The sequence below is a fragment of the Dermacentor silvarum genome, chromosome 10 (assembly GCF_013339745.2).
Source record: "Dermacentor silvarum isolate Dsil-2018 chromosome 10, BIME_Dsil_1.4, whole genome shotgun sequence".
Taxonomy (NCBI): domain Eukaryota; kingdom Metazoa; phylum Arthropoda; class Arachnida; order Ixodida; family Ixodidae; genus Dermacentor; species Dermacentor silvarum.
In genome coordinates this window covers 153,849,980-153,875,627 of record NC_051163.1, presented here as the reverse complement: position 1 = coordinate 153,875,627, position 25,648 = coordinate 153,849,980, and the positions used below count along the sequence as shown (strand labels likewise).

General features: G+C 48.7%; 1 protein-coding gene across 1 annotated transcript; it reads left to right on the top strand.

Annotated features, from left to right (window-relative positions):
* Window positions 1–14: 14 nt before the first annotated feature.
* Window positions 15–25,648, top strand: LOC119431935 (hemicentin-1). The gene is made up of 10 exons (XM_049658114.1): window positions 15–34; window positions 84–403; window positions 1,752–2,048; window positions 4,855–5,139; window positions 6,834–7,124; window positions 8,998–9,291; window positions 10,508–10,798; window positions 11,401–11,688; window positions 22,380–22,676; window positions 25,332–25,648. The coding sequence occupies exons 1-10, from the start codon at window positions 15–17 to the stop codon at window positions 25,646–25,648; spliced, it is 2,700 nt and encodes an 899-aa protein (XP_049514071.1).

Below are 25,648 nucleotides of genomic sequence, written 5' to 3'. Positions count from 1 at the left end.
ATTCTCGCTGGATTATGCTGGGCAAGCGAGACCGGTAAGCGATCTATGGTTGTCGGTATAACTTTACTCGGGGCTGCAAACAGACCGTACGTGAACGAAGAGCACGCATTCCCAGGTCCTCCCGGTCTGCGGGATTTAGTATTCCCCTCTGAAGTGGCTCTGGGTGAAGAGATACTGGTCGGCTGCTTCGTGAAGAAGGGCACCGTAGGGCCTTACCGCATCACGTGGCTGAAAGACGGCAGGGAGATACAAGAGAGCGAACGCGTCTCCATCGCAGCCCGATCAAAGACCAGCGCGGCCCTACGCATCTCCAGCCTCCGCGCCGAAGACGTCGGCAACTACACGTGCGCCGCCAGCAACGACTTCGGGACCGACACCGTGACGGCAGCCCTCATCATCAACGGTAATTTGATGGCGTCCTGCTCATTTTAATGAGCAGGACGCTCATCGTGTTTTCTCAACTACAAGCAAATGTTGAAGATAAATCACGCAATATAATGTTCAAGTGCACTTTAAAACAAAGATTGCTCTGAAATTAGGACTGGTGTTCCATTCCTTGCTGGTCAGTGGAATGAAGGAATGAAAGAATTGATCTTTAGCGGTATCGACAGACTGGACCGCCTCCCGCCTGTGCCACTGATAAAAAAAATAAGTATGTTAGCACAGTGATCATGACGGATGCGTGCTCTAGAGGCTGCTAGCTGGCGCTGGTTCGTTTCCAGCAGTGTGTAGGCTGGAAAATATTGTAGGCTTATTGCGATGCGCGCCGCTGTGTGGACGTTTTACATACTTGTTTTTATTCTTATCCCCCCATTTTCTTTGTATTTCCCCCTCATAAGCGGACCGCATTCGCCTGACATAGCGCCTTCGCGGCCTATTTCTGGATCATTCTTGCCCTTCTCTCCACATATTTCTCCATGAGGTTGTACGCGCAATGGGCATTAGATTCCTCTGACACAGCGCATTTCAACATTGCGCTGACGCGACACTACGAGTACGTACCATTACCCTCAACTGGTTCGCACGTTTCACTTTTTCGCGCCATTTGTGGTTGGTATCAACACAGGCAGGTGGCGCTACTTGTCCACTGTTCACCCAAAAGTCATCTGCTGCTTGCGTTCTGTTTGCGCTCCTAGCTCTGGTGTATTCCTTCTCGGTGGCGATGAGTGGCTGCGTGTAGCTCGACAGTCTTGACTCTTGGGACCTGATCGGAGCGTTTCGGAAATGCTTGCCCGTGACGCCATGCAGGGTTTGGTCTTCATTGTTGCAATGGTGGTCAGTTCAAGTCTTTCTTCAGGTACGACTGTGCTTTCTTTTTTTTCGATACGCCGATCGAATCATGCTGTGACAACCCGACGTCGACGGTAATCACATTTATACGATAATAATTACGTTATAACGCTTTATATATTTCATCAGGCGACGGTAATCACGTTATAGCCGCAACGTATTGTGTGAACAGTTTAAATTAAAAAAAAAAGATAAACACGTTATTGAGCTTTTGTAATTTCTTTGTAGTACGACTGCGCGAGACTCCTTCATAAGCTATCGAACCAAACGCCGTAGATCTTAGCTTCACAGTCGTTTTACCACCGTTGATGCCTCGGTAAGATACTTCAGAAATACGACTGGAACGTATCGTTCCTTTGTACAGCACTCCGGGATGCATTCTCTTTCTTCTCCCAACTAAATTTCCGTCGCTGGAAAAAAAGACAGTGAGAGGTAAATAACTACCGCGCGTTCCCTTCCAGACATTCCCAAAATACAGGAGTTCAATTTTCCCGCCAGCCTGTCTCCCGGAGACACTGCTCACGTGGGGTGCATAGTCTCGAAGGGAAGCGCTGGTCCGTTGGAGCTGTCATGGAAGAAGGACGATCTGCCTTTGGCACACCATTCGTCGTCGAGGCTCTCAGTGATGTCACATAAGGGCGGCCCTGTGTCTACGCTTACCATCGTGGACGTGTCCGCCGCAGACAGCGGGAACTACACCTGCATGGCACGAAACGCGGCCGGCAATGACAGCTTCTCCGCGTTCCTCGCTGTAACAGGTACGGCTTAGAACGTGACTTGGCTAATGTTTTTGACATAACAATGTGATTGCTGGCTCGCCATAGTGCCCTTTGACGCGAGTTTAGTTGGTCTCGTGGTTCCCCGAACGAAAACAGTTATCCCCACCCCCAGGTCGCAGATGACGATGACGTCAGCGCTATCACTGATGTCTTATCAAACGTACAGCGGTACCAATGAGCCGTGGTAGATGTGGGCTCATTTTTGGCGCTGCACCGGGGACTGTTTTGGAATGGCGCGTCAACTTGAATGACGTCACAGCAAGAAGCTGTGCCGCCACATCTGCTTCAGCGGCGCGATATTTGCGCCCACGCGTTGCATCCATTTGTCTGTGACTACACTTCCCGCTTGACTGAGTGAAGATGCTGATTAACAAATGTCTAAAACGCTTCTGGCTCTCTAAGGACGTGCTTTGATTATGAAAATATTGTAATACTTGTAAATACACCTACGCTTCACTAATTCTACCCCGCACCTCCACCAAATGCCACGGGGCAGAATTAGTGAAGCGTAGGTGTATTTACAAGTATGTACAAGTATATACATGGTAAAATATGCCATGCATATGTCAACCAACTAGCCCAACTTGGAGCTCTACTAAAGTATATACAACTTGCAGCAACACTGCGTACACAAGATGGTTGCCCGAACCAGCCGCACGCTCTTTTCGCCATATCGTCGTCTTTGTTCATAGTTACCATATATATACCCAACTGCTCCGTAACAATATGCACGAGATTGTTTGCGCTGTTGGCGTTTACCACCAACGTCGAAGCATGCTTTTTTTTTTTTTTTTGTCTTCTTCTGTTGTTTTTTGTCTGCGGGAATGAGGACAGTGATATTTACCGCGATAGCTCGTGCGCGCGCAAAAGGTATTATAAAGCAACTCGAACGTGCCCGTCAGCTCTGCAGTCTCGTTTCATTGTTCGCGTACTTCAAGAAGCCGGCGCTTGTTATTACCTTAAAATTTTCCGAGCTGGCACATGTTATTTTGTAATCGCCCCTTGATGTCAAGGCCATGAAAAAAAAAAAAACTGAAATATATTCATTTTCTCACCTATATGTTTTAATGCGCACTCAGTTTTGGAACTCCTATACAAAATTTCCATGTAGAAGACTCTTCGTGAAGTGGCATTGACACCAACTCATCATAGGCGGTGACAAGAAAAAGAAAAGTGCTGATATCAACGCACATTGCAAATATACCTTGAATTGTTTTCCTGCGCATTTACCTGCTTTGAAGCGCCTATCAACAGTCCAATTTCTCGCATTGATTTCAGACTGACAACACATTTTTGATGGCAGCATTCAACACGACAAGCCCTGAAATTTTCTGAAAGGCTCCGGTGCGAATTTCAGTCCACTGACACCGTTGTTCGAGCGCAATTCTGCCGAGCTTCTAGAGGGCGGTTGTGACTGAAAAGTTTTGGCTCTCCTTTCTGACAAGGCAAAATATACGAATACACTACCGTACACTATCCTGAACGCAGCGTTCGCCAAAATACCGAATAAAAATGGGAACCAGTCACCCTCTGTTTTTGTTTCCTAATGCAGTTTGTATTATAACTAAACCATTACACAGGTCGCATTTTCTAAGGATCAATCGTTTATCATATTCGTCACGCCAAGTTGCCGATGTCAACGATAACGAGAGCGACCCAGCGCACGACATTGGTAAGAAAAAATAGTGGGAATTGAATTATTGCAAAATACTGTGCCAACTGTATGTATCCGTCCTTGGGAACTATATACGAACATCTGTCAGCCTCTTTCGAAAATCTCTCGATATCGCTTCAAAAACATCCAAACCCCTAAGTTGGCTTTGACAATCCTAGATCTAGGGATACAGTTGGCATCATCGGAGGCAACAGGGAATGCGAATGCGAATTCGGTCGAATTTCAAATGGCCATGGCTTGAGGTACAAGTTGCGGAAAGCGGCATGAGGTGTCGCTAGTCGTCCGCCCATAGGCGGTTTTGAACGTCTCTCTCTCTCTCTAGCAAGACGTCCGGCTTCACGCTGCTCGCAGCAGCACAGCCAGACTTGAGCGCGGCTGATTTGGTTTGGTGCAAGTGTGATCCGTGCTGCAAGATGTCGCTGGTCCAGGGTGTGTACACGACGCTATGCCTGATAATCGCATCGCCTCTAGGTTCGCTTCAAATGCAAGGTAAGCGTCGAGAAGTTGCATCACGCAGGCGCATCTGTTCTTTTATTGGCACCCCGCAGTAAAACATTACAGCGCTCTTTTATACGTGTTGCCTAGTGGAGAGTTACACGACCGACAATTCTATGATACAGTCGACTGCCGTTAATTAGACGTGGTTATTCAAATTTGACATTGTTCGAAACTTTCTATATATAGTAGCTGCCCGTAAGACGTACGTTAAAACGCTGTAATCCGAACTAATATCAGAACTGAAATTGCATGTCACGTCGAGGTATAGAGGTGCGTTCGCATCACTACTAGGCTGACAAAGCCGATCAACTGCTGTAACTGTTTACTAGAACGCCTTTCTTGTATTAATTATTGTGATCTAATCAAGAGAGCCGTTTAGATCGCCTTATGTGCGCCAAGTATTTTCGAAAGCCTGAACATCCCCTTAGCTGGCAGGACAGCCAAATAATAGTGTAAGGCGATGCGCAGAATAATTATCTAGGACACTGTACACGGTGAGCGTACACATTTCAGGACATCAGGAGTTGCGTGCAAGTTTGAAGCGGTAAATAGTGATTAATGAATGACGATATGCTGGTCCACAGAGAAGTAACTGCAAACACCACATTACAGGAGCGCCGAGGTTACAGAGCTCTGGCTTTCCGAACGAACTTTCGTTGGGCGAAGAAACCGTGGCGACGTGCTTCGTGAAGAAGGGGTCCGTGGGGCCGTACACGCTGACGTGGCACAAAGAGGGCAAACCGGTCTACAACTCCGACCGTGTGGTCGTCACCGTCAAGGCGACGAGCACTGCCTTGAGCATCGACAGCGTGCAAGTCGAGGACATCGGCAACTACACCTGCTCGGCTACGAGCGCCGCTGGCACGGACGTACTGACATTGCCGCTTCTAATTTCAGGTGAAACACATTTAAATAACAATCGCGAGTTGGCCCACAAACACAACTAGATAAGGGTACTGCACAAGCACTTGTAGTTTGAAACACGAAAAACTGATTTGACGCTATAGCACCGGTGTGCTATTACTGGAAACCTATTCTGCCCAGAGCAGAACGCCGTGCAAGGGTTTTCTTTCAAAGCGCTCAAGGACTCAACGCCTGTGCGTATATTGTGTATATAACGTGGCATCAATTTGCATTATCGCCTACTGATTACAGCTTGTTGTGCACGGCGTGAAGCAGACGGTCTACGGAAAGGCGCTGACTAATTGCTTTCTTTCTCTTTTCACTCATTTTCAATGCATCCAACTATTATAGTCGGTGTGCATACTTTTGTTGTACCCATGCGGCATGTTATTGGACAAGGATAATAAGACAGTCAATCTGACCATACTAACAATGCATATTACTTCTTACTCGTCTGAGACTGTTCAGCACACATTGTCACACGCCGAACATGCGCCCCGTGTAAAACTGATAGCCACTTCCAGCATGCGCCGTTAACATTTTCCTGAAGAGCATTAGTGTGGTCTACATGTACACTGACTGGCTCAGCGCTGTGCAGCACCTCAACAAAGTTTGCAAGACGCCACGAATTTTCGAAGCGTCGAGAGCACGGGCTGGGACGGCCCTAACACCTTCCGCCGCTGGACATGAGGCCCACCACGTGAACACCCCGTAAACATTCCAAAGCGTGCTGCTCTAGCACTTACAGCGGACATTCACCTGTGGCGGCTATGCCCAGGAACGAGACGAGAGAAGAGTTGCTAGGCTACGCGAACAGATCAAATTGGCGTTGGCTTGTGGACGATACGTAAGCCATGCCATTACAGCAATTTCTAGGTGAGGAGGGCCCTCCGCGCTTTTATATAAACGCACATCTATGCCTCGGGGCAGGCTGCTGAGGGGCGCGAGCGCTGCCTTTCGCTCACGAACACCGGATTTCGTTTTCCAGTAACGTACATTAACCGGGTGTGTCTCATTGCAGTTGTGATGCGTATATAGTGTATCTTACGTGGCGTCGATTTGCATTATGACCTGCCTGATACGAGTAGTGTTATACGTAGGCTTGAATCGGGCGAAATAATCAAGGAATGGAACAACAATGATTTTTCTCGCGCGCCTACGCTGCTACGCATGACAAGAAAACGATGCACGTAACGCGAGAAGCAACCTTCTTTGATACGTTGTCACGAAATCGGCATGGTATATTTCCCCAACGATATATGGACCGTGTTTCGTGTACGATTTTGTGAGAGCGCACCTTATAGCACATCGAAACCAACTTGTCTCCATTGCCTCCGAGATTTGTGCCGGTCGGCGCTCGCAAATCTCGGAGGCCATGCTGTCTCGCACGTATCTGTTCGCATGCCCACCACGCGGCGCTAGTTGTCCACTAGTCCTGACTGCGCTCCTTCGCGGCAATTTTAGGCAGCGCTCGCAGAGCCCATCGCAGTTGCAGACAGCAAGTTTGCGCGCCGAGATATGAACGCTCGTCCTACGATGGGCTTCAACTTCTACCTGTCGATCGCTCTACTCACTTCGACTATGCGCGTCGCTACGGCAAACGGTAAGCTTCCTTCCTCGCACGAACCAAGCACAGCTCGGCGTTATCGGTGAACGAAATTTTGTCGTTCGCCGGGCCTCGCTTTCAGCACCTCCGTCGATCAGGAGGTTCTCGTTCCCTCCGGAAATCGCTCTGGGCGAAGAAGTGATCGTCCTGTGCTCCGTCAAGAAGGGATCGCCCGCGGACTCCTACTCCATCGCCTGGCAGAAGGACGGTCGCGAAGTCGTGGAGACCGAGCGCGTCTCGACGTCGTCGCAAACCAAGGGCAGCGCCACTCTGCTCATCGCCAGCCTCGAACCGGAAGACGTGGGCAACTACACCTGCACGGCCAGAAATGCGTTCGGCAGCGACAGCTTCACGGCGCCGCTCGTCGTTAACGGTAACGCCCGTTCCTGACACGTTATCTTTTGGAGCTGGGATGAGCGATGCAGCGCGTGCCGGAGGGGCGTGCAGCCGTCATTTGAATCGGACGGCGTCTTGAACCGTTTGCGCATGGACACTTGTGTCCATACACGCGGAAAGATCGCTTGTATCGCGGAGCGTATTAATGCGGCGAAATTATACGCTTCGACGTTTCTCCGAGTTGCTGAAGCGATAACGCTATAAATCTCGCAGTCGTATCAAACTCTCTCTCTGACACCGCACCCAGTCCACACCGCTGGCATGCGGCGCCCATTTCTCACCCCTTTACTGCCCTCGCCTCCCGTCCTCCCCCTTCTCGTTTCGCAGAGGCTGCCTGCAATTACACGTAAATTCTTGACAAGCTGTGAGCACATGGAAGATCCAGGCATTCGATCAAGCAATTCAAGGAAATGACGGCTTGCAAAACTGCCTGCTCTGAAAGCGCGACTGAGGGCGCGTCTACTACACATGTATTTCTTGGCATTTGCCGCTCATTTGATTACAGTCGAAGATGGATATATCGAATCTGAAGGGGATCCCCAAAAAAGTTTGATATGTAGTAATTCGATATATAAAATTAAAAAATGATACAAAATATTGCAAGGGGATTTTACTGCTGTTCGTTATACACAATAATTCGTTATATGTGGATTCGATATATCCGGGTTCGACTGTATATGTCGAGCGGGCAAAGTCGTATCACTCCCGCACCTGCTTTCAAATAGTGGGACGTCCATGGTCACATTTAGTGACGTCTGGTCTTGTTAGCGAGGTATTCTCGCTTTAAAAGGTGTGTGTGCCGGTACCGATTTCCAAAAAGAACAAGACCAGTTGCACCGGGCAGATTTCTGTATAGCAAACCGTTTGCCGCAACAGGCAAGCTATGCCGGGAGCGCAAGTCCAAGTTGGCCACTGCTTACATAGCTCTAAGCAGCATTCGTAAATTCACATTTACCCGGCTTAACATGATAGAAAGTGGTCCTGTAGTAAACTGCGCAAAGTTGCAGTACAAACTACGACGAGCAATCGAATAATGTCTTTTATTTGTTCTTGTTTCGCCGGTAACTGACCTACACAAGAGTTCTAGTGAGAAGTGTGTTTTATCTTTTGATATATATATATATATCGCGCGGGTTGCTTTCTTTTGTTTTTCTTTGGATCTTCACGCGTCGAGTTTCCTCGCATCATTTTATCGAATTCATCCACAGATGAACAAATGCGCTCCTTAATTATCTCTCTTCCGGCAATTTTCTCTTTTTCCTGAACGCACGATAATTAGCACCGGAACTCGGCTTTGATACACTGCAGAGCGCCAATAACGCCGTTGTCTCGCTGATTCCGAATAATCTGCGGCTACTGCAGCAATATATCCTTGCATTTAGAAACTGTTAACTATGAGGAATTCTAACAAGGCCACCACCGTACCGTGCTATACCGATTTGAAACGGCGCGCTCCACAAACCACTCGCCGTTGGACGAAAAAGCGAAACGCACGCCTTCCGAGGCTTTAAACTTGTAGTGTCCGAGTCGGCCACCAGGTGTCGGTAGTCGTCCAGCCTTCCAGCGACTTGCACCATCCCGCAATTTCTACTATCGACGCGCGAGTCAGTTGCGCTGTTAGCTCAGCAGAAGTGGGGCCACCAGCGGTGCCGTGAACGTGTCGTACAGAGGAACGCCAACATCCTTTCGACGATGAACGGACGTCGGTGGCTACACGTGATCTTCCTGACGATCACGACGGCATCCACAGCAAGCGAAGCCGGTGAGAGCGGCCTTCAACTGTCCGAATGGTCCACTCCTGCGTCGCGGCTTTCCTTACAAGACGATTCACTTTCGCCGATGTTTTTCAGGCCCTCCGAGGCTCCTGGAGTTCGCATTCCCCGCTGAAGTCGGTCTGGGAGATGAAATCATAGTCCCGTGCGTTGTGAGGAAAGCTACGGCAGGACCGTATCGCATCACGTGGCAGAAAGACGGCGTCTCATTGGAAGGTAGCGGACGACGCGTGTCGGTGTCGTCCACTAGCTCCAAGAGCAGCTCGACGCTGCGCATCGCCGGCCTCCAACCCGAAGATGTGGGCAACTACACGTGCGCCGCGAGCAACGCTTTCGGCAGCGACAGTTTCACGGCATCCCTCGTCGTTCATGGTAAAGTGGGCCCGGCTTTTTAAAATCCCGAGCTGTGTTATACGAGCGCTACACTGGTTAGCGCAACATATAACACACAGCCCTGCGTTCTGAACAGCTTCCAAACTACAGTAAATGTGACTGGTGCCATTGAAGCGCTTGCGCGCTTACACGTTTACAGAGCTCGTCATGCGATTCATTTTAGTAACAGCGGAAGTACTAATTAGGACAGCGTCAAATTGAAACCATTAGTACCGACGATCACTGGCACGGGCAGGCATTTTTTTAGGGGGTGGATCACGTGCCCGGTGTGCCCCCGTTGGCTACGCCCTTGCCTACGACTCTTCAGTTTCCGCGCTTGTGCCTTAGTGAACCCATTCACATTGGTCTCACAGGTGGTGCAGGTAACAAGGTTTTGTAGGCAACGCCACACGAAAGCGATTTCCGTCCTGTTTGTCTTTCGCGCCACTCCTAACTTGACGGGAAGCCGGCAGGTGGCGCAACTTGTCCGCGGGGCGCTTGAAAGTGAATTCTCCGGCCCGGTACTCCGAGGGCTGTTACCCCTCTTCTACACTTGAGGCTCTGATGCGCTCAGTTGAAGCTCGGCTTCTATTTCGCTGCTGCGCTGTTTTGTGAGTTTCAGACGCAGCATGATCCGTTACGGTGTTCTGACGTGCTGCATCGCCGAGTTTGTCATCATCGCGTCGGCAAGTGTTCATTCTCGCTCTTCAGGTATGGCAGAGTTCTTTTCGTCTCCTAGTCTTTGCACAGACGGAAACGTTACGCCAGTCGTGACATAAGTTTATCGACATATTGTCTTGATCTTGGCTATTGTGTTAATTGCCAGCGCTCGTGCCTGACTATTCGAGTGAGTTCACCTGATGTGCAAACCTTAGACGTGTGCGTATAGTTCAGGAGAACGTCCCGAAACGTCTCTCGCTCATATTTTTTATTTAGTTACGGTACCTCAAATACCCCAACCAGTAGGGTTTTGCATTAGATGTGGTCAGGTTACAAAATCTTTCAGAGATTTAAAAGTAATCTACAAAAGTAAATGCTCTACGGCACATACATCCTCGAGATTATATCTCCTATTAGTAACGGAAATAACTAGCGGACGTAATGTATGCCAACGGTAGCATGTACTGAGCGCTACGTAAAAGCTAAAACCAACATTGCGCTCTATCGCGTCGAAATCGTCCTGATCTCGCGTAACCACCGGCGCTTGTCCTTCCAGACGCCCCGAAGATAAACGAATTCAAATTTCCCGCTAACCTATCACCGGGAGACACGGTGGCCGTCATTTGTGTGATCAAAAAGGGCAGTGCGGGCCCCTTCGAACTGTCGTGGCAGAAGGACGGCCGGCCCTTGGAGCCCACAGCGAGCCTTGCAGTGACGTCACAGAAGGGAGGCCCCGTCTCAACGCTCACTATCGTGGACGTTTCGGCTCGGGACAGCGGCAACTACACGTGCGTGGCCCGGAATTCGGCTGGGAGCGATCGGTACTCCGCGCACCTCGCAGTCACGGGTACACACTATGGGATTTCTTTTATATACCTTTACGGGTGTAGAAAATCAGTATGATACAGGTCTGTATCATACCGCATACTGATTTTACCGCGTCTGCATTGCTCAGAAGTGTCGATTTTATGCCTAATAGCCAAGCTACGTAAACATAAGCGTGGCTTCACATTTCGAGTTCGACCGTTTCTCACTTGAATGCTTTCGGTTGAAGCAGTTAAGCACAATTTCCGCGCAGCCCTTCAAGCGCGAATTGACATTCCCTCCATCCGAACTTGAACTCAAAGTAGTTCCTATATTAGCCGTAAGGTGCCGCTAGTTGTCCGCCTCGCGGCTTATTTTGCTCCCGGCCACATGCGTACGCGGGCCTGTCCGCTCACTAGCCCACGATGGATACGGCAGCGCTAACTTCTGGCAAGTCGCTCGCTCAGCTGAAGATACATCGGACGGGAATGACTCTCGCGTTCATTCTGACGCTACTTTTCATCGAACACTCCACGGCTGGACCAGGCGGTAAGCCCGAAACAAGTTTCGTTTCTGCATAACACAGCGCTCGCTTTCGGTACACCCCACACTGTGCCGGTCCTCTCCTCCGTCTGATCTCTGCAGCATCACCGAAGCTCAGGGAGTTCGCATTCCCGCCTGAATCCACGCTGGGCGAACAGATACTCGTTAGCTGCGCGGTCAGAAATGCGGCGACGGGCCCGCATCGCATGACGTGGCTCAAGGACGGCAAAGCACTGGAGAAGAGCGATCGTGTCTCCGTGTCAGCCCAGTTCAAAGGCACGGCGGCTATCATGATTGCCGACCTGCGCCCCGAAGATGTTGGCAACTACACCTGCGTAGCGAGCAACGCCTTCGGCAGCGACAGCTTCACGGCGGCGCTAGTCGTGCAAGGTAAATTTTGTCCTTATATATGACCCTACTTCGGGGTCATTGCGCGAAGGTAAATACAGTCGGGCGTCTCTACAACGAACGCCTCTACAACGAAATGACCTGTATAACGAATGGATAAGCCTGTCCCGGTTCTATTGTGAGGTGTGCTGTGCGTGACCTTTACAACGAAGTGACCTGTTATAACGAATGATTTCGGAAGCCCCAAGCACTTCGTTATGAAGGCGTTCGACGAAAGACTCCAACAATGATTCGAAACCGTAAATATCATGATTCAGCCGGGATTATCAGTCTTCCGCGCGAGGAGACGCAAAGTGGCCCTGATCCTACGAATATTTGCTGGACGAGGTGGCTTGATCAAAACGCGGGATTGCGCGTGCCAGGTATTTCTTTTCTTTTTTTTTTTTTCCGCGGCCGTGGCTTTTTCAGCAGCGTGAGAAATTCGGAACCGCGCGAGGTAAAATTAATCCACACATAGTTCAAACTTGTGCTGAGTAAATGCTTCGTTTTTACTAGGTGATGATGGTGTTGAATCACTTGAGGTTAGTTATCCTTCTAATTAGCCGCCGACGTACTTGATCGGCAGATACGTCTGACTGACAATGGTGTTTTTAAAGCTACGAAATAACTTGGAAATGAATACCATTGCACGACACGGCAGGCAAATATATGTTTCGGAACCATCTACTGGTGTGCCGTTCTTACTGATGGGTCATAACAATAACTGAAATCTAAGTACAATATACTTTTCCTTAAGCCCTTTCTTTTTCGATTCAAACGTGATGGTGTTTTGATGAACATTTGCAACGTATTAAACTGCTTCCTATTATTATATAAGTTCTGGTATTATTGACAAAAGTGCGCCTTGACTTCAGTCTGTGCTGTAACGAGCTCTGCATCCTACGTCACCAATTTTATACTATCCCCACTGCGGCGTTACTAAAAAGAACAGTATAGCAGCCACACTTAATAGATTTGAACAAGATTGGACGGTTCCACTCGGCACCTTTGAGATGTGCTTCATAAAGTGCATCTGCGCTTTGAAGGGACATCCAGCCTATAGGCCTCAATCATCAATGCACGACAAATTGCTATTCCGACATCACTCAGCCGGAATTTGTGGTATACTTAAAGGAATTATAGACGTCCCGCAGAATTCTTGATGGTTTGTGGGGGTATATGTCACGACATAGTTATGGAAGCGGTGCTGCCATTCTGTAGGGCCGCCACTGTAGCAGCGACAGGGAGCCGGACTGATTTTCAAGAAATGACGGTAATGCAGCGCCTCGAATAAGCATATATAGCGGGATATACTGATGTATCGATAACCCGGCAGCGCACGTGGCCGAACCGAGCTGCTTGCGGCTCGGTTCGGTTGTGCGGCTCTTACACGAGTCTATACGGTACTTTCTTCAGCAACAGGACCATCGCAAATGTGGTGAATGCCGGAACATCACCGAATCCTTTTTGAAATGTATCTCTCGTGCTGAAACATTGCTGCTATAGAACTCTAGTTCAGCCAAAGAAAGTAGTTGATGGCTTTAAACAAAATCGCGGCTTTCCTTCATATCACCCAACGCGCGTACATGTCTTGTTCACTGTCTGCCTGCACGATGACGTTCGCACGATGGTTTACAACAAGACGGATTACTTTCGCCAGAATTGCTACCCTTGTGTTGTCTAACAGCTGCGTCCATGCTATTGTACGACCACCAACTTCATACATGAAGCATGCAGCCACGTGGCCAAGGCAAACGATACGAACGCCGTTGCTCTAAACAAAGTCTCTATCACGCATCTAGCCTTTCCAGAAGCGAATTGCTCTCGATGCCTATACTGACTAACGGGCTAGCTCTCGCAGTTTGGAGACGGGGCTGATTATTCGAGGGAATGGCTCACATATACGACAACTCTTACGCTAGGTTTTATTCTTTCGGCTGTATACGTATCAGCGACTGAAACAGATACAAAAATACGCAACAAGCACAGAAGGAAGCGTACAAACAAACAAACAAACAAACAAACAAACAATACGCGCCATACTTCGCTATAACAGCGGTGGCGAATGCCTGTCGATGTGCATATATGGTCACAGACTGTCTTACATTCTCAGACGCAGGCTTTAAGTTATCTGTGTCATTTATGGTTGCTGAATAAATAAAAAAAAAAGAAACTGTTGTGACTGTTGTGAACTTGTGACAATAGCTGTACATGATTTTTCTACTGTAGGCGATCGCTACGCGCTTTATTTCTAGATACCGGTTCGGGCCCACCTTCTCATGATGCGAATTCACAGCCCGGAAACAAGACAAAGGCGAGAAGAACGTAAACTGCCCCTCTCGTCCTTGCCTTATTTCCGTGCTCAGAATTTGCATCAACCTGGTGACCGTAATTTCGTACATCCTGAGATTTTTCCGTCATAACACATCGGTCTGAAAGGCATATGTACCGACACACAAAGCGCTATCTTTCACGAGTGGCGCCTTGTGCGTTTGTGCCGTTCATTCAAGGCTCCAGGCTGACGCTTCCCTTGTTCACCACCTGTTGATCACCTCACGTCTTCGCGTGAACCCTTTGGGTGTTGACGCTTCGCATATGAAGGAGCGCCGATGAAAAGCTAAGCAAAGTTATGCTTACTTTAATCAGTGTCTCTACGCCTTCCTATTTTCGTTTATTTATCTGTCTCTCCGTCCAAATATTGTAGCCGCGTTGTGCCACCTAGTTTGCTATTGGAATCATGTATTTCTATCGCACGTCCTAGCCTTTACAAGAAGCTCGCTCTTTCGTCTGCGCCAAACTAGATTCAAATTTAGCGCGCTCTTTTTTTGACGGTTTGGGATACTGCCGACAAGCGGCGCTAGTTGTCCACCGGTCAGAGTTGCTTGAAGCCCAGCTTCCGCAAATATGCGATGTTTCAGTGCCATCCATGTCTGTCGTTCCCGATAGACGTATCGCGCTGCTCGCTTCCTCAAAGAATCGCCTTGGCGTCTTCGTGAAATACTGCAATCATGTTCCAAGGTGCACTGCTGAGTCATTGCATCATCGGCTTTCTTATTGCTTCGTCAACAAAGCACTCAGTGGAATGTTCAGGTATGTTACCGGCGTATCTTTATATTAGCAATTACCTTCAAATTGTTAATGCAGCTCTTACTCCGTGGATCATATACTACACTATTGACGTACTAAACTGCAAATGTAACGGGAAAATATAAATACTGATATTTTATGAGAGAACTTGTTATCTGAAACCATTAACAAGCGCGCCATTTGCAGATTTCAAAAATTATGTTGCAGATACTTTTGCGCAACTGAAGTGAACTTGAATATGCGTTGGCTGTAGAGGTTTACTCAAAAATGCTATAGTTCATGCCATCTATACTAGAAGCACAACGTCCACAATTATTGTACGAGTTTAGTACGTTCCATGGCGATGTTGGTTTACCATGCACTCGAGCGTTCGACACCCAATTTACAAACACAGTTCACGAAGTTCCGAGCCTGTGAGGACACCTTCTTGCACTATATATAGACGTCAGACTCTGGAGTTTTGCAAGACGCGTAGCGCCACCTGCCGGTGCGAAGAGGTAATGATTGAGTAGTGCAAAGTCCGACCCCTTGCTAAGTTGCCTAAGCAGCTAGCGAGTGCGAAACAACGATTTAACTTAATTTTGATTCATATTGCGAATGTTTTGCGCATTTAACACTCAGAATGAGAGCTATGAATTTCTCCGCTAATCGGACGCGCCGCCGAACTGCCATAAAGTTCTTGTTGACGATGGCGAGCACGACCGCAACCGCGACAGCTCCGCGCGCTACGAAGAAACGCCGCAATCGACGTTACTGTTGCGTTGTTAATTGCCATGAACGTGAAGGACTGAATAACAACGTTCAGTTTTACCGATTTCTATCCCGGTCGTATGAAGGAGAAAGGCGAGAGCGCTGGATACGGGCCGTTCGCGTGTTGGGTGAGCGAATTACTCGCATTCTCCACAACACAGCCGCTCACATGAGAAAGTGTGATAATGTTGGTCTGCTGTAATTGTGTTGCGTAGCCCTGACGAGGGACTATGGCAACCAAGCGAAAACTAAAGAATCTGCAGCCGCTCCTTCGTTGGCAACAGAATAAACATTGTTGTGAACCATCCTGCGTATGTGCCATCGATATTTCTACCTGTTTACACACGTGCGCCTCCGCTTGACTCAGCAAGTGGAACGGAGAGATTTGGCAGGTCAGTTTAACCAAACATTTTGGTTCCTTTATTAATTCAAAATCGTGTTCTAGCGCATTGTGGTATCGCGAGCTCATTTCTAGTTTCGGCTTTTCCGATACAAGCACGTTTCGCAATGCACTGAGCCCTCTTGACTGCATTTTTTTTTTTTTAATCTGAGCAATAAAGTTGCTGTGGGAGCACTGGATGAGTAATTGCGAAGTAACGCACGTGTGTAGAAAAAAAAAAATGTCACGTTTATTTACATTCATTTGTGCGCGTGTGTTGTTTTAAGCGTCTGCTAAAAATTCAAGGGTACTGAGCGGTGCTGTAGCTCCCGCGAGACAGGAATATGCTTCGCGCAGGCACTGTAGGAAGCTTACTTTCGTTATGTTCGCAGGCTGTTTGCTGCCTTGGAAAAATGAAATCTCCATTTGCAGTAAATACAAACGGGAAGACAACCGTGAAGAGAACATTCGAAGATGCGCGATAACACGCTCGAACGCCCAGGAAGCGAGAGCTGAAGCGAGAACGCAACTGAAAAGGCGAAGGTCGCCAGGGCCGTTCGCCACTGATAAAGCGAGCTTTGTACCACTGACCGTAAGCTACATAGTTAACTGACTTAATCATATATGTACTTCATCGCTTTGACATTATGTACGTACCCAAATTTAACACATTTAGGCGCTAGAGAACGGACATCGGAGTGCTTGCCTCGAACTCGACGTTGTACGATGCTCGCTGTACTTGCGAGTTGAAGCGCGCCGAAATAACACCTGAAACTTATTTTACATTGTACACGTACTTCGCTCTGCTCCCTTTCCGAAGCGTGGATGGGCGGAAGAAGCTTTCCAGGTCCTTGATTTTTAGGAAACCGTGCCTCAACACAACCGAAAGAGGGCCCTCCATTGTGGCCTATGCAGCTTCGCTTGCGGACAGCTCTCTTTGCACTACTCAGTTTGCGCCAAGGCTGCGATGGGGGCGCTGGTGGCGGGTTTTTCCGCAGCGCCGCCTGGGCAGAGTCTGAAGTCTATATATGCGCTCGTCAACACACTTCAACAGCGAGTCTTAGGGAACTGTAGAGAATGCACTGCGTTGAGGATCCCTGTCACGGTCACAAACTCGCCTCGACTCCAATTCGATAAGGTCGAGTGCACGGCTACCTCTCGACTCGTACATTCACTCCGAGGCTCCGAGGCCATTATTGAGCTATAGTTTCGTATTTAGGCAAACCCGGGATATAATCTAAGGCACTGGAGTTCAGGGGCGTTTGCCAGGCTATTTCTTATCGTAGGAATCGCATCGGGGCGTAGCGGATTTGAAGTGACAACTTCAGCCGAGTGGTGGCGCTAACTTCAGTTCGGTGTATGGGTAGAGTGACCTAGAATATGGGAGAGTGTCCAAAGCGCCGGCTCCAGTGAGGGCCTTTTTCTGTGAACTGCCGCGCCGCGCCGCTGCTGCTCCGGACCCGTGGGCTTTTCGCGCTCGCGAAGCGCGCGGGAAGCGAGGGTCGTCTGCTACGCGCTGTAGTTTTTTGCGTTCATTTTCCACGAAAAGCACTTAAACTCTATTTAACTTCAACAGTGTGGTGCTGCATGGAGCTTACCCATCTTTGAGCGTTTCTTTGTGCTTGGGCAGCAAGATAATGCAAAAACTAACGTATCAAACTCATCAGCGCGGCCTAGCTCCGGTGCTAGAGTTCGGGAACGGTATTATGGTAACTGTGCGTGCGTAGAGACGCGCTAAATCAGTCCGCGCAAGGAAAGAACGTAAAAAAAGATGGGCACGAGGGCAATAGCGCCATGCTTGTAAGAATAAGAGTAACGAAAAAAGTAAATTACTCGCGAAGTCAAATGAAATACTTACGTGCGTGCAGTGACCGCTTCGCTCACCACTACGCGCTTTTCACTCACGGTCGGTAGTAGTTTAGAGCCATATGCATATCTATTCATTCATGAATTTTTTAGCCTCGACAATACTTTATCATAAACAGAGCGCAGTGAGAAGGTGTAAGGGAAACAAGAGAAGGAGCAGAGACGGTCTTAACGCCGCAATATTGTTGGCCAATTTCGCTTCAGAGATATCCTACACGAACAATTCTTGCTGTACGCTATCTCTTCAATACAAACTTCGCGTACGATGTACCTTAAGGTTCACCGTGAGCGAAGCTGGATTCAAATTCAGACAAAGAAAAGCCATTCCAGCCAATAGGTAAACAAACATAAAAAAAAAGGTGAACAAATATATATTTTCTACATTGAAATGAATAGACAGCTACTACTGGCCTAGCTATTTACTAATTTCTTGTGCAAAAGTTATTGCAGCAATAGCCTTGCTTTATTAATCCGTGAATCCTCTCTGAAATTACCAACATATAACTTCTCATGATATAATAGTGATTGTTTAACGTGTGATGTTTTACATAAACTAACAAGCATTCATGGCGCGTAATGATGTTTGGGCTTGCATTATATTAAGTGGAAAATCGTCGTGAAAACTACACTCTTTGATGCACTAGAAATATCGCTATTTATTCTACATATCCCTAAAATATTTACCTTCAATCAGTAAAACATGAGAAGTTTATGTTGTGGTGATTAGTTGCCTCTTTCATTATGTAACTACAAGTACGTCATTATTTATCAGTACGTATATTTGCTGTGTACGAACTAGCGAGCATACGCAATAAATATTCCTAAAGTTACTTTCACGTTGAAATTCGCTTAGTGTTTGCGCTCTTGCAATACAAGAAGGCGAAAGACGAGTTGCACATCCGTAAAGCATCACGTTTCCGTTTTCTGACGTTCGCTCGTAATTATGAAATGAGACGCACGTACGCAATGTTGCACTGTTAGCATTTCATTTATTTTGGTTTGTCTTGTTTTTTGCCGCCGTATATTTCTCGCGTACCCTTTACCTACACGCCGTGGTAGCTTAGTGGCTTTGGTAGGTTAATTGTACTGCTAAACTCCAAGACGCGGGTTCGATTCCCGGCCACGGCGGCCTACATTTCGATGGAGCCGAAATGTATAAAACACCCGTGTACATAGATATAGGTGCGCGTTAAAGAAACCCTGGCGGTCGAAATTAGCCATATTGTGATTTTGGATGTAAAACTCCAGAAATTATCATTACTATTGTTACCCTTTACCTGTGCTCTCAGTTCTTCATGATATATGAGCAAGTTCGACACACTGAGATCGAGATTGCCATTCAACACGGTCTTATCGTCACACGCACACCGTCAGAGGGATTTCTGGCCGAAAAATGCGGGTTTGCACCACACGTGATATTGTTGCCGTTAATCGCGACGTGAATGCAAGTATGTCAAGTTACTAATGCCATGACCCATCAGTCATCTTAGTCACACATTTGTGCCTTTCCACGCTATACTTTGGAATTTATACCAAGTGAACGAGACGCGAGAATTACGCGGTTTGCATTTATTTTTGGTACTGCGGCCCCACCGACGGACACATTACGATTCCCAAGAGCCTGTTAAGGATTTCGCCTTAATAAAGAAACAGTAGTCTTATAAAACAAATCGAATGCATGAAATAAAAGAAAGGCAACGATAGGGTGTAAAAGCGTTAGCATGAGCTAGCCATATCTTCCACGTTCTCCTGGTTGTCATCGCGATCTCCCGCTTATTTTCTTCTGCAGCACGTTCACGTTGCTCATTCCACGCATAACTAAATGAAGTAAGCGCGTGGAATGCGTTACTCAAACAGCCGCGTAAGCGCGGACCAAGCGAGCTAGAAGGAAATAGACAAAATACCCGTATTCACAGCCGGCAAACGCGTTCTCTGTGCGGTGAGTCACTGCGGTATTAGCTTGCGGTGACGTACTACTTAATATATCCCAAATTATTGCGATGTTGGCTAATAGAAACCAAAATATCAGGCTCGTAGCAAACGCCCGCCGCCTTGGTGCGGCTTCCGCAGCGGAGAAAGCGCACGGGTCCGGTACAGCAGCGCCGCGGCGCGGGAGTTCACACAAAAAGGACACATTACAAAAAGGTCCGGCGCTTTGGACACTCTCCCATATTCTAGGTCACTCTAATATGGGAGCCTACATGCAACGCAACATAGGCTTCCCTATTCGGTGTATTTGAGGAAAAGAAGTCGTCGAGTCGAGGCGTGTTTTGCAAATACGGGTTTCAGTGACGCAAAACGTCGATGAACGGCTTCGTTCCAGACCCACCAACGATCAAGGAGTTTAAATTTCCGGCTAACCTTTCTCCCGGTGACACGGTCGCCGTGAACTGCGTCGTGAAAAAGGGAAGCACAGGGTCCCTTCGAACTGACCTGGCGCAAGGACGGACTGCCCGTGCAGCCTACGGCGACCCTGACGGTGGCATCGCACAAGGGAGGACCTTTGTCGGCGCTCAGCATAGTAGACCTGGCGGCCGAAGACAGCGGAAACTACACCTGCGTCGCTCGGAACGCGGCCGGAAGCGACGAATTCTCCGCTTACCTCGCCGTGAAAGGTATGAGGAGCCCATCAGTGTGTTGATCTTTAATTATACTCGCGCGAGAATACGGGGACCCATTTTGATTTTGTGGTTTTGAGCGCTTCTAAAAAGTCACTAGATGTTCCTAGCTGACACAGAACTTCATTCTTCACGAGATTTATAGAAAGGTCAAGCTTTAAGACGGCCACGTTCTGCGCGCAACCGCCGCCTGATGCGTTGTCGCGAGAAAACTGCACTTCGTCGCCAATAACGCCCGAAGCATCGGGAACCAACAACAACACAGTCTTGACTGCAACAGGAGTTTTGCAAGTGGGTTTACATCGCTGCATCTGGCCGCTTCCGTCGTCGCTACGATAGAGTTTCTAGTTTTCCTGACGCCCTACAAGAGGCTTTAATGCTCTTCAAATAGGCGGTCACTTGAGGTGTTGGCCGTCAACGTACCGAATAATGTTGAACCACTAAGGCCAAGGTGTACTGGACGCCACGACCGCGGAGGTGTTTGGACTTCCTGCTATGCTTACCATGCGATTTTATTCGCGGTCCACGATAGGTAGCAAATTTAGCAGCACACGCGCGTGCTTCCGTCGCTATCTAAGCGACTTTCTCATGTTCACACACGTTGACGCGGGTTCGATTCCTGTCGTGTTCATTCCAGGTTCGTTATACACAGCCGCGTTTCGACAGCCGAGTACCACGAGAATGCCTGCGTACCCAGACTCCAGTATAAGTCGCCCAACCCATTTTGGCATTCGGAACTATGTCGTGATGGCAACGCGCATATAGCGCTCGTGTACTCTTCGGGCGCAGGAATGATTCCTTGATTCCTTTTTGTGCACCTCTGCGCCTTATAGACATATGACCGCGCATTGGTGCGCGTATTGCTTATCACAGGCTACAATGGTGTCGGCGTCGCTACGCATGTTCGGCCTACTTAAATCTGTATTCCGTCCTGATGTACGTACGTGGCGTCTTGAACTCCGGCGCAACGCTTGCACACGGCGGCATATTAGATGCACTTGCCTGTATTAAAAGCTGCCATGTCAAAGCGTTCTCGCCACTAACTAGCCACAAAGCCATATGTCGATGCTACGCTCATTGGTGAGAACCTACTTTTCCGGTGTATACATACCATCTTGTTGATATATTTAGAGTACCAAAGACGGCTTGCACGGCACTGTCACACGGTGTTAGGTCACGTCTTGCCACAAGCAAAGCTTGGGGACTGGCAACCTTGGCGAGGTAGTTCACGTGTACCAAATAACCCAGCATTTCGTATGCCGCAAAGTATACTGTGGCACATTCGTCCTGTGAACTTGAGCGTAAGCAATTTCAGAACTGATTTTTCTCGCTTTCTTCAACTTGCAGTTTCCCGCCTTTCGTAGTTCTCGTAGGCGCCAAAGGGCGGCGCTAGTTGTCCAGCCGGTTGGATTTCGCTGCACACGCAGCTTCGCGAAGCGCGCAAGACCTGAAGAGACGACCCTCGCTCATACAGTCAAGAAGAGGCGCATGAAATGGATGAAACGCGGCCCGCGCCAACCGCTGTTCGACCCTCCTTTGGAAACGGCTGGGTGGCGTTTACCCGGGAGGTACTCCATTGTTGGGTACTGATGAGTTGGGCCATTGCATTGACGCACGGCTCAAGGCTCCCCACAGGTACTGTGAAGTTGCGTACTTCCTTGCATAGATCCGACTGCTTATACATAATGCACTTATAGAGAAGAAAAACGTTTCATTGCGCTAAATCTAGTCACCATTATAGCCATGATCAAACGCGTGCATTTGGCTAATACACTAGTTCAAACATGTACTTCCTACTCAGCTTCTATCACTAACGAGCGATTGATTTGCAGTTTCGGTGAATAATCATTATCAAACGGAAGCCCCAGCATGAAAGTTGCTTTGCGAACGTCGAGAAGTTTACCTCGTTAGTCATCATCGCTCGCACCCTTGTTTCGCGTCATGTCAATTAAGGGGGAAAGTGAGAGAAGAAACACGTCGCTCTCACGTTCCAGGTCCGCCCAAGATACGAGAATTCAAATTTCCCGCCGACATTTCCCCGGGAGAAACGGCTCTCGTGGGATGCGTGATCGCTAAAGGAAGCGCCGGTCCTTTCGAGCTCTCCTGGCTGAAAGACGGCCGTCCGCTTTCGTCGTCCGGTTCGCCGAGGACAGCGGTGTCACCGAACAAGGGCGGCCCAGCGTCTACGCTCACGATCGTGGACGTCTCGGCCCAGGACAGCGGGAACTACACCTGCGTGGCCCGCAACGCGGCTGGCAGCGACAGCTTCTCCGCATTCTTAGCCGTTACAGGTATGGACGTGGCTATTAGAAGACGGGAACAAATTGGGCATGGACATCGGCAGCGGGCCGACGCGGACGTTCCTCGTCTCTCGGCTGTGTCCCATGTGTATGACGGGTTGTTGTTTAAGGCGAAAGCCTTATATGTCTCGTGAGTCAGTCGACCTTGAGCGGAAACGCGTCGACGACACGAGAGGTACAAAAAGGCTACAAACACTCGCCCTAATTTTTAGTGTTAATGAAGGCGAAGTTAAAGCATAGTTAATTAAGATAGAGTGAATTAAGGCGCTCGAACCCTCGACCTTGGGTGTGAGCGCAACCCTCGACCTTTGGAATTAAGAGGGATGACTAAGCGAATTAAGGGGGATGTGTACGTCATGTGTCCGTCTTTAATGCATGGGCATTTGGGCTTTCGCCTTCAAGTCATGTTAGGGATAGCATAAGAGACCTTGTGAATTTTTATATCCTTGTTTCCGTCGAAACTTTCGTCTCTTCTGGTGACATAGTGAAACAACATTTTTTTTTTAAGGAAGGGAGGGGAATGGCGTGTTATCCACGAAAAAAAAAAAGAAGCAATCTGACAAGCCGCTTTGGTTTAGTAGCACCTCCGGTAAACCATAAGTTTCTTGCCACAACGTTTGGTGGCGAATCTCCGATGTTGAACGGCTTCTACAAGGATCTGTGTAACGAGGGGATGATTATATGTCGGTCGGATTCCTATCTTTCGTGTGTATTGCGAACACTTCTACAACGAAGTTCAATATAACGAATTTGACTGTACAAGAAATGGAAATAAGGCACTACCGACTGCTGGTTTGTTTCTGTATGCAACGAACGCCACGAAGTGGTGCCGCGACTGCACTTCACCGGTGACACTGAGCTGAGCTGAGCTCTGCGTTAGCGCTAACGGCAGTGCGCTATAGCGACGCACTTGGCGAACGTGTATATATGTCGGAGAAAATTATAGTATAACGAAGGATAATATTGCAGGTCTCAAGCAGTTCGTTATAAAGGCGTTTGACTGTATTTTTTTTTTTTTTGCTCCGAGACCTGTAATATGGAAACGCAAGTTACCATCTATAATAAGCGCATGTCTACTGCCAGCACGTCAACGCTCGAAGATGCACACTGACGACCTTTCTCTATGTGAAATAACACAGTTCGGGCGTACGCATGACAGAGGCTCGGCTTCGCCGGTGAAGAGCGATCAGCTTCTGCGAAGAAAGACAGCGCGATCATTATAACCGGCGCACGAGCAATGTTATACCGAGTCTGCCATAGAACGAGCTATGGCCTCCGAGATTTGCGCGCGCCGTTTGCAAACAGTAGTTGCAAACAGGGCGGAAGTAGTACGGCTGAGCGCCGTACTACTTCCACCCTATTCCAATTCCCTTCATAAACACGCGTGAGGAACTGCTGAGTATAGCGGAACACTGCCAAGTTGACATAACTGAGCAAAACTACACTGAGCGGCACCTTTTTCCTCGGCTTATATCTGGCTTGAGAAATGAATTCCGCGTGGCGGTCGGTTTGGGTTGACGCTGAAAGTGGTTCTATTCGGATCGGAAGAAGCCACGAAAACGAGCGAAGAGAGAAACTACAAGACGCACGCTCTGTAGGCTTTCGACTGGTGGCTTATGTTATTCTCGTACTCGGGGTACGGTTGGTGACACTGCATCCAGTTTTTCGTACTCCGCGCCTTTCTGGGGAAAATTGATCCTCGGAAGATTTCTTGTCGCCCGCAAACATTTCTGGCGAATAACTTACACCTCCGAACGCGCTCGTGCTTTCAGACATTTCTGAGCATTCATTCGCCGTCTGTGCACGCAAATACTGGGACGTTGCTAGTCGTAGCCAGCGGGAGAGACAGCACCTCCGGCTAACTTGGCAAAGATAGAAAAGAAAAAGAAAGGTGGCGTATACGCCAACAGGGAGACTGTCAGACAGGGCCTTGGATGAAGTCTGCTCCTACGCGAATTGGCGGTGCGCTTGGTTTTAGAAATTGAGAGTATTAGAAACAGCGTAACCAAGCAACCTGGGCTATGCAAAAACCCGAACTACATTGTATAGGCCCATTGCGTTCTTGCCCGGCTGTTTGGGTCCGACCACGCTTGGGTCCCCCACGCTTGGGTAGCGTTACCCACGCTTCCGCGCTGATCCCTTACGCAACGCGATATGTAAGGGACCTTCAATAATGACACGTATTCATACGCACAGCATTAGAGTGCGTGTGTGCATTAAGGACTCCTAGCGATAGGCATGTCAGGGCTGACGAACCGCCCTCTTCACGCGAGCGCGCGCTCCAGTTAAACACAGTGTTTGAATCAGACACTAGGTGGCGGTACTTGTCCACGCTCCAGCGGTTCCCAACTTTGAGCTGTTCTCCGCCGCGTCGTTTTCTGCGCCCATTTATCCCAGCGCCGTACGTCTGCAGTCCAGTTATTCCTTGTGCTCTCCCAGTACACGCCAGAAGTTACTCCACTTCTCTGAACCAAGCAGGTTCGTTAACCTTCCTGCAAGATGGTACCGCTATCTTTGTCTCTTTGGATATTTTTGAGCAGCGCGTTGGAGTTTTCGGCAGGCGAAAACGGTAAGCCGGCGGCAACTTTGTGTCGGTCTTGTGGCGTTCTTGCAAAGCTAAGTTAAACCGACCTCCGATGTGCCCAGGTCCTCCGAGACTCTTGGAATTCTCCTTCCCAGCCGAAGTCGGCTTGGGCGACGAGATAATTGTATCCTGCGTCGTCCGGAAAGGCACGGCCGGACCGTACACCCTTTCGTGGCACAAAGACGGCACTGCTCTGAAGGACAGCGGCCGGGTGTCTGCGTCGTCTGCGCACTCCAAGAGTAGCGTCACGTTGCGCATCGCTGGCCTCCAACCCGAAGACGTGGGCAACTACACTTGCGCGGCGAGCAACCCTTTCGGCAGCGACAGCTTCACGGCACCGCTCGTCGTCAATGGTAGAGTGTCCTTCAAATCGATCTAA

Bases quoted from the DNA above. Each gene is read 5' to 3' on its own strand.
- LOC119431935 (XM_049658114.1), top strand. From the start codon at position 15: ATGCTGGGCAAGCGAGACCG. The intron at 2,049-4,854 runs GTACGGCTTAGA...ACCACATTACAG, and splicing joins CGCGTTCCTCGCTGTAACAG to GAGCGCCGAGGTTACAGAGC. The intron at 11,689-22,379 runs GTAAATTTTGTC...CTCACGTTCCAG, and splicing joins GGCGGCGCTAGTCGTGCAAG to GTCCGCCCAAGATACGAGAA.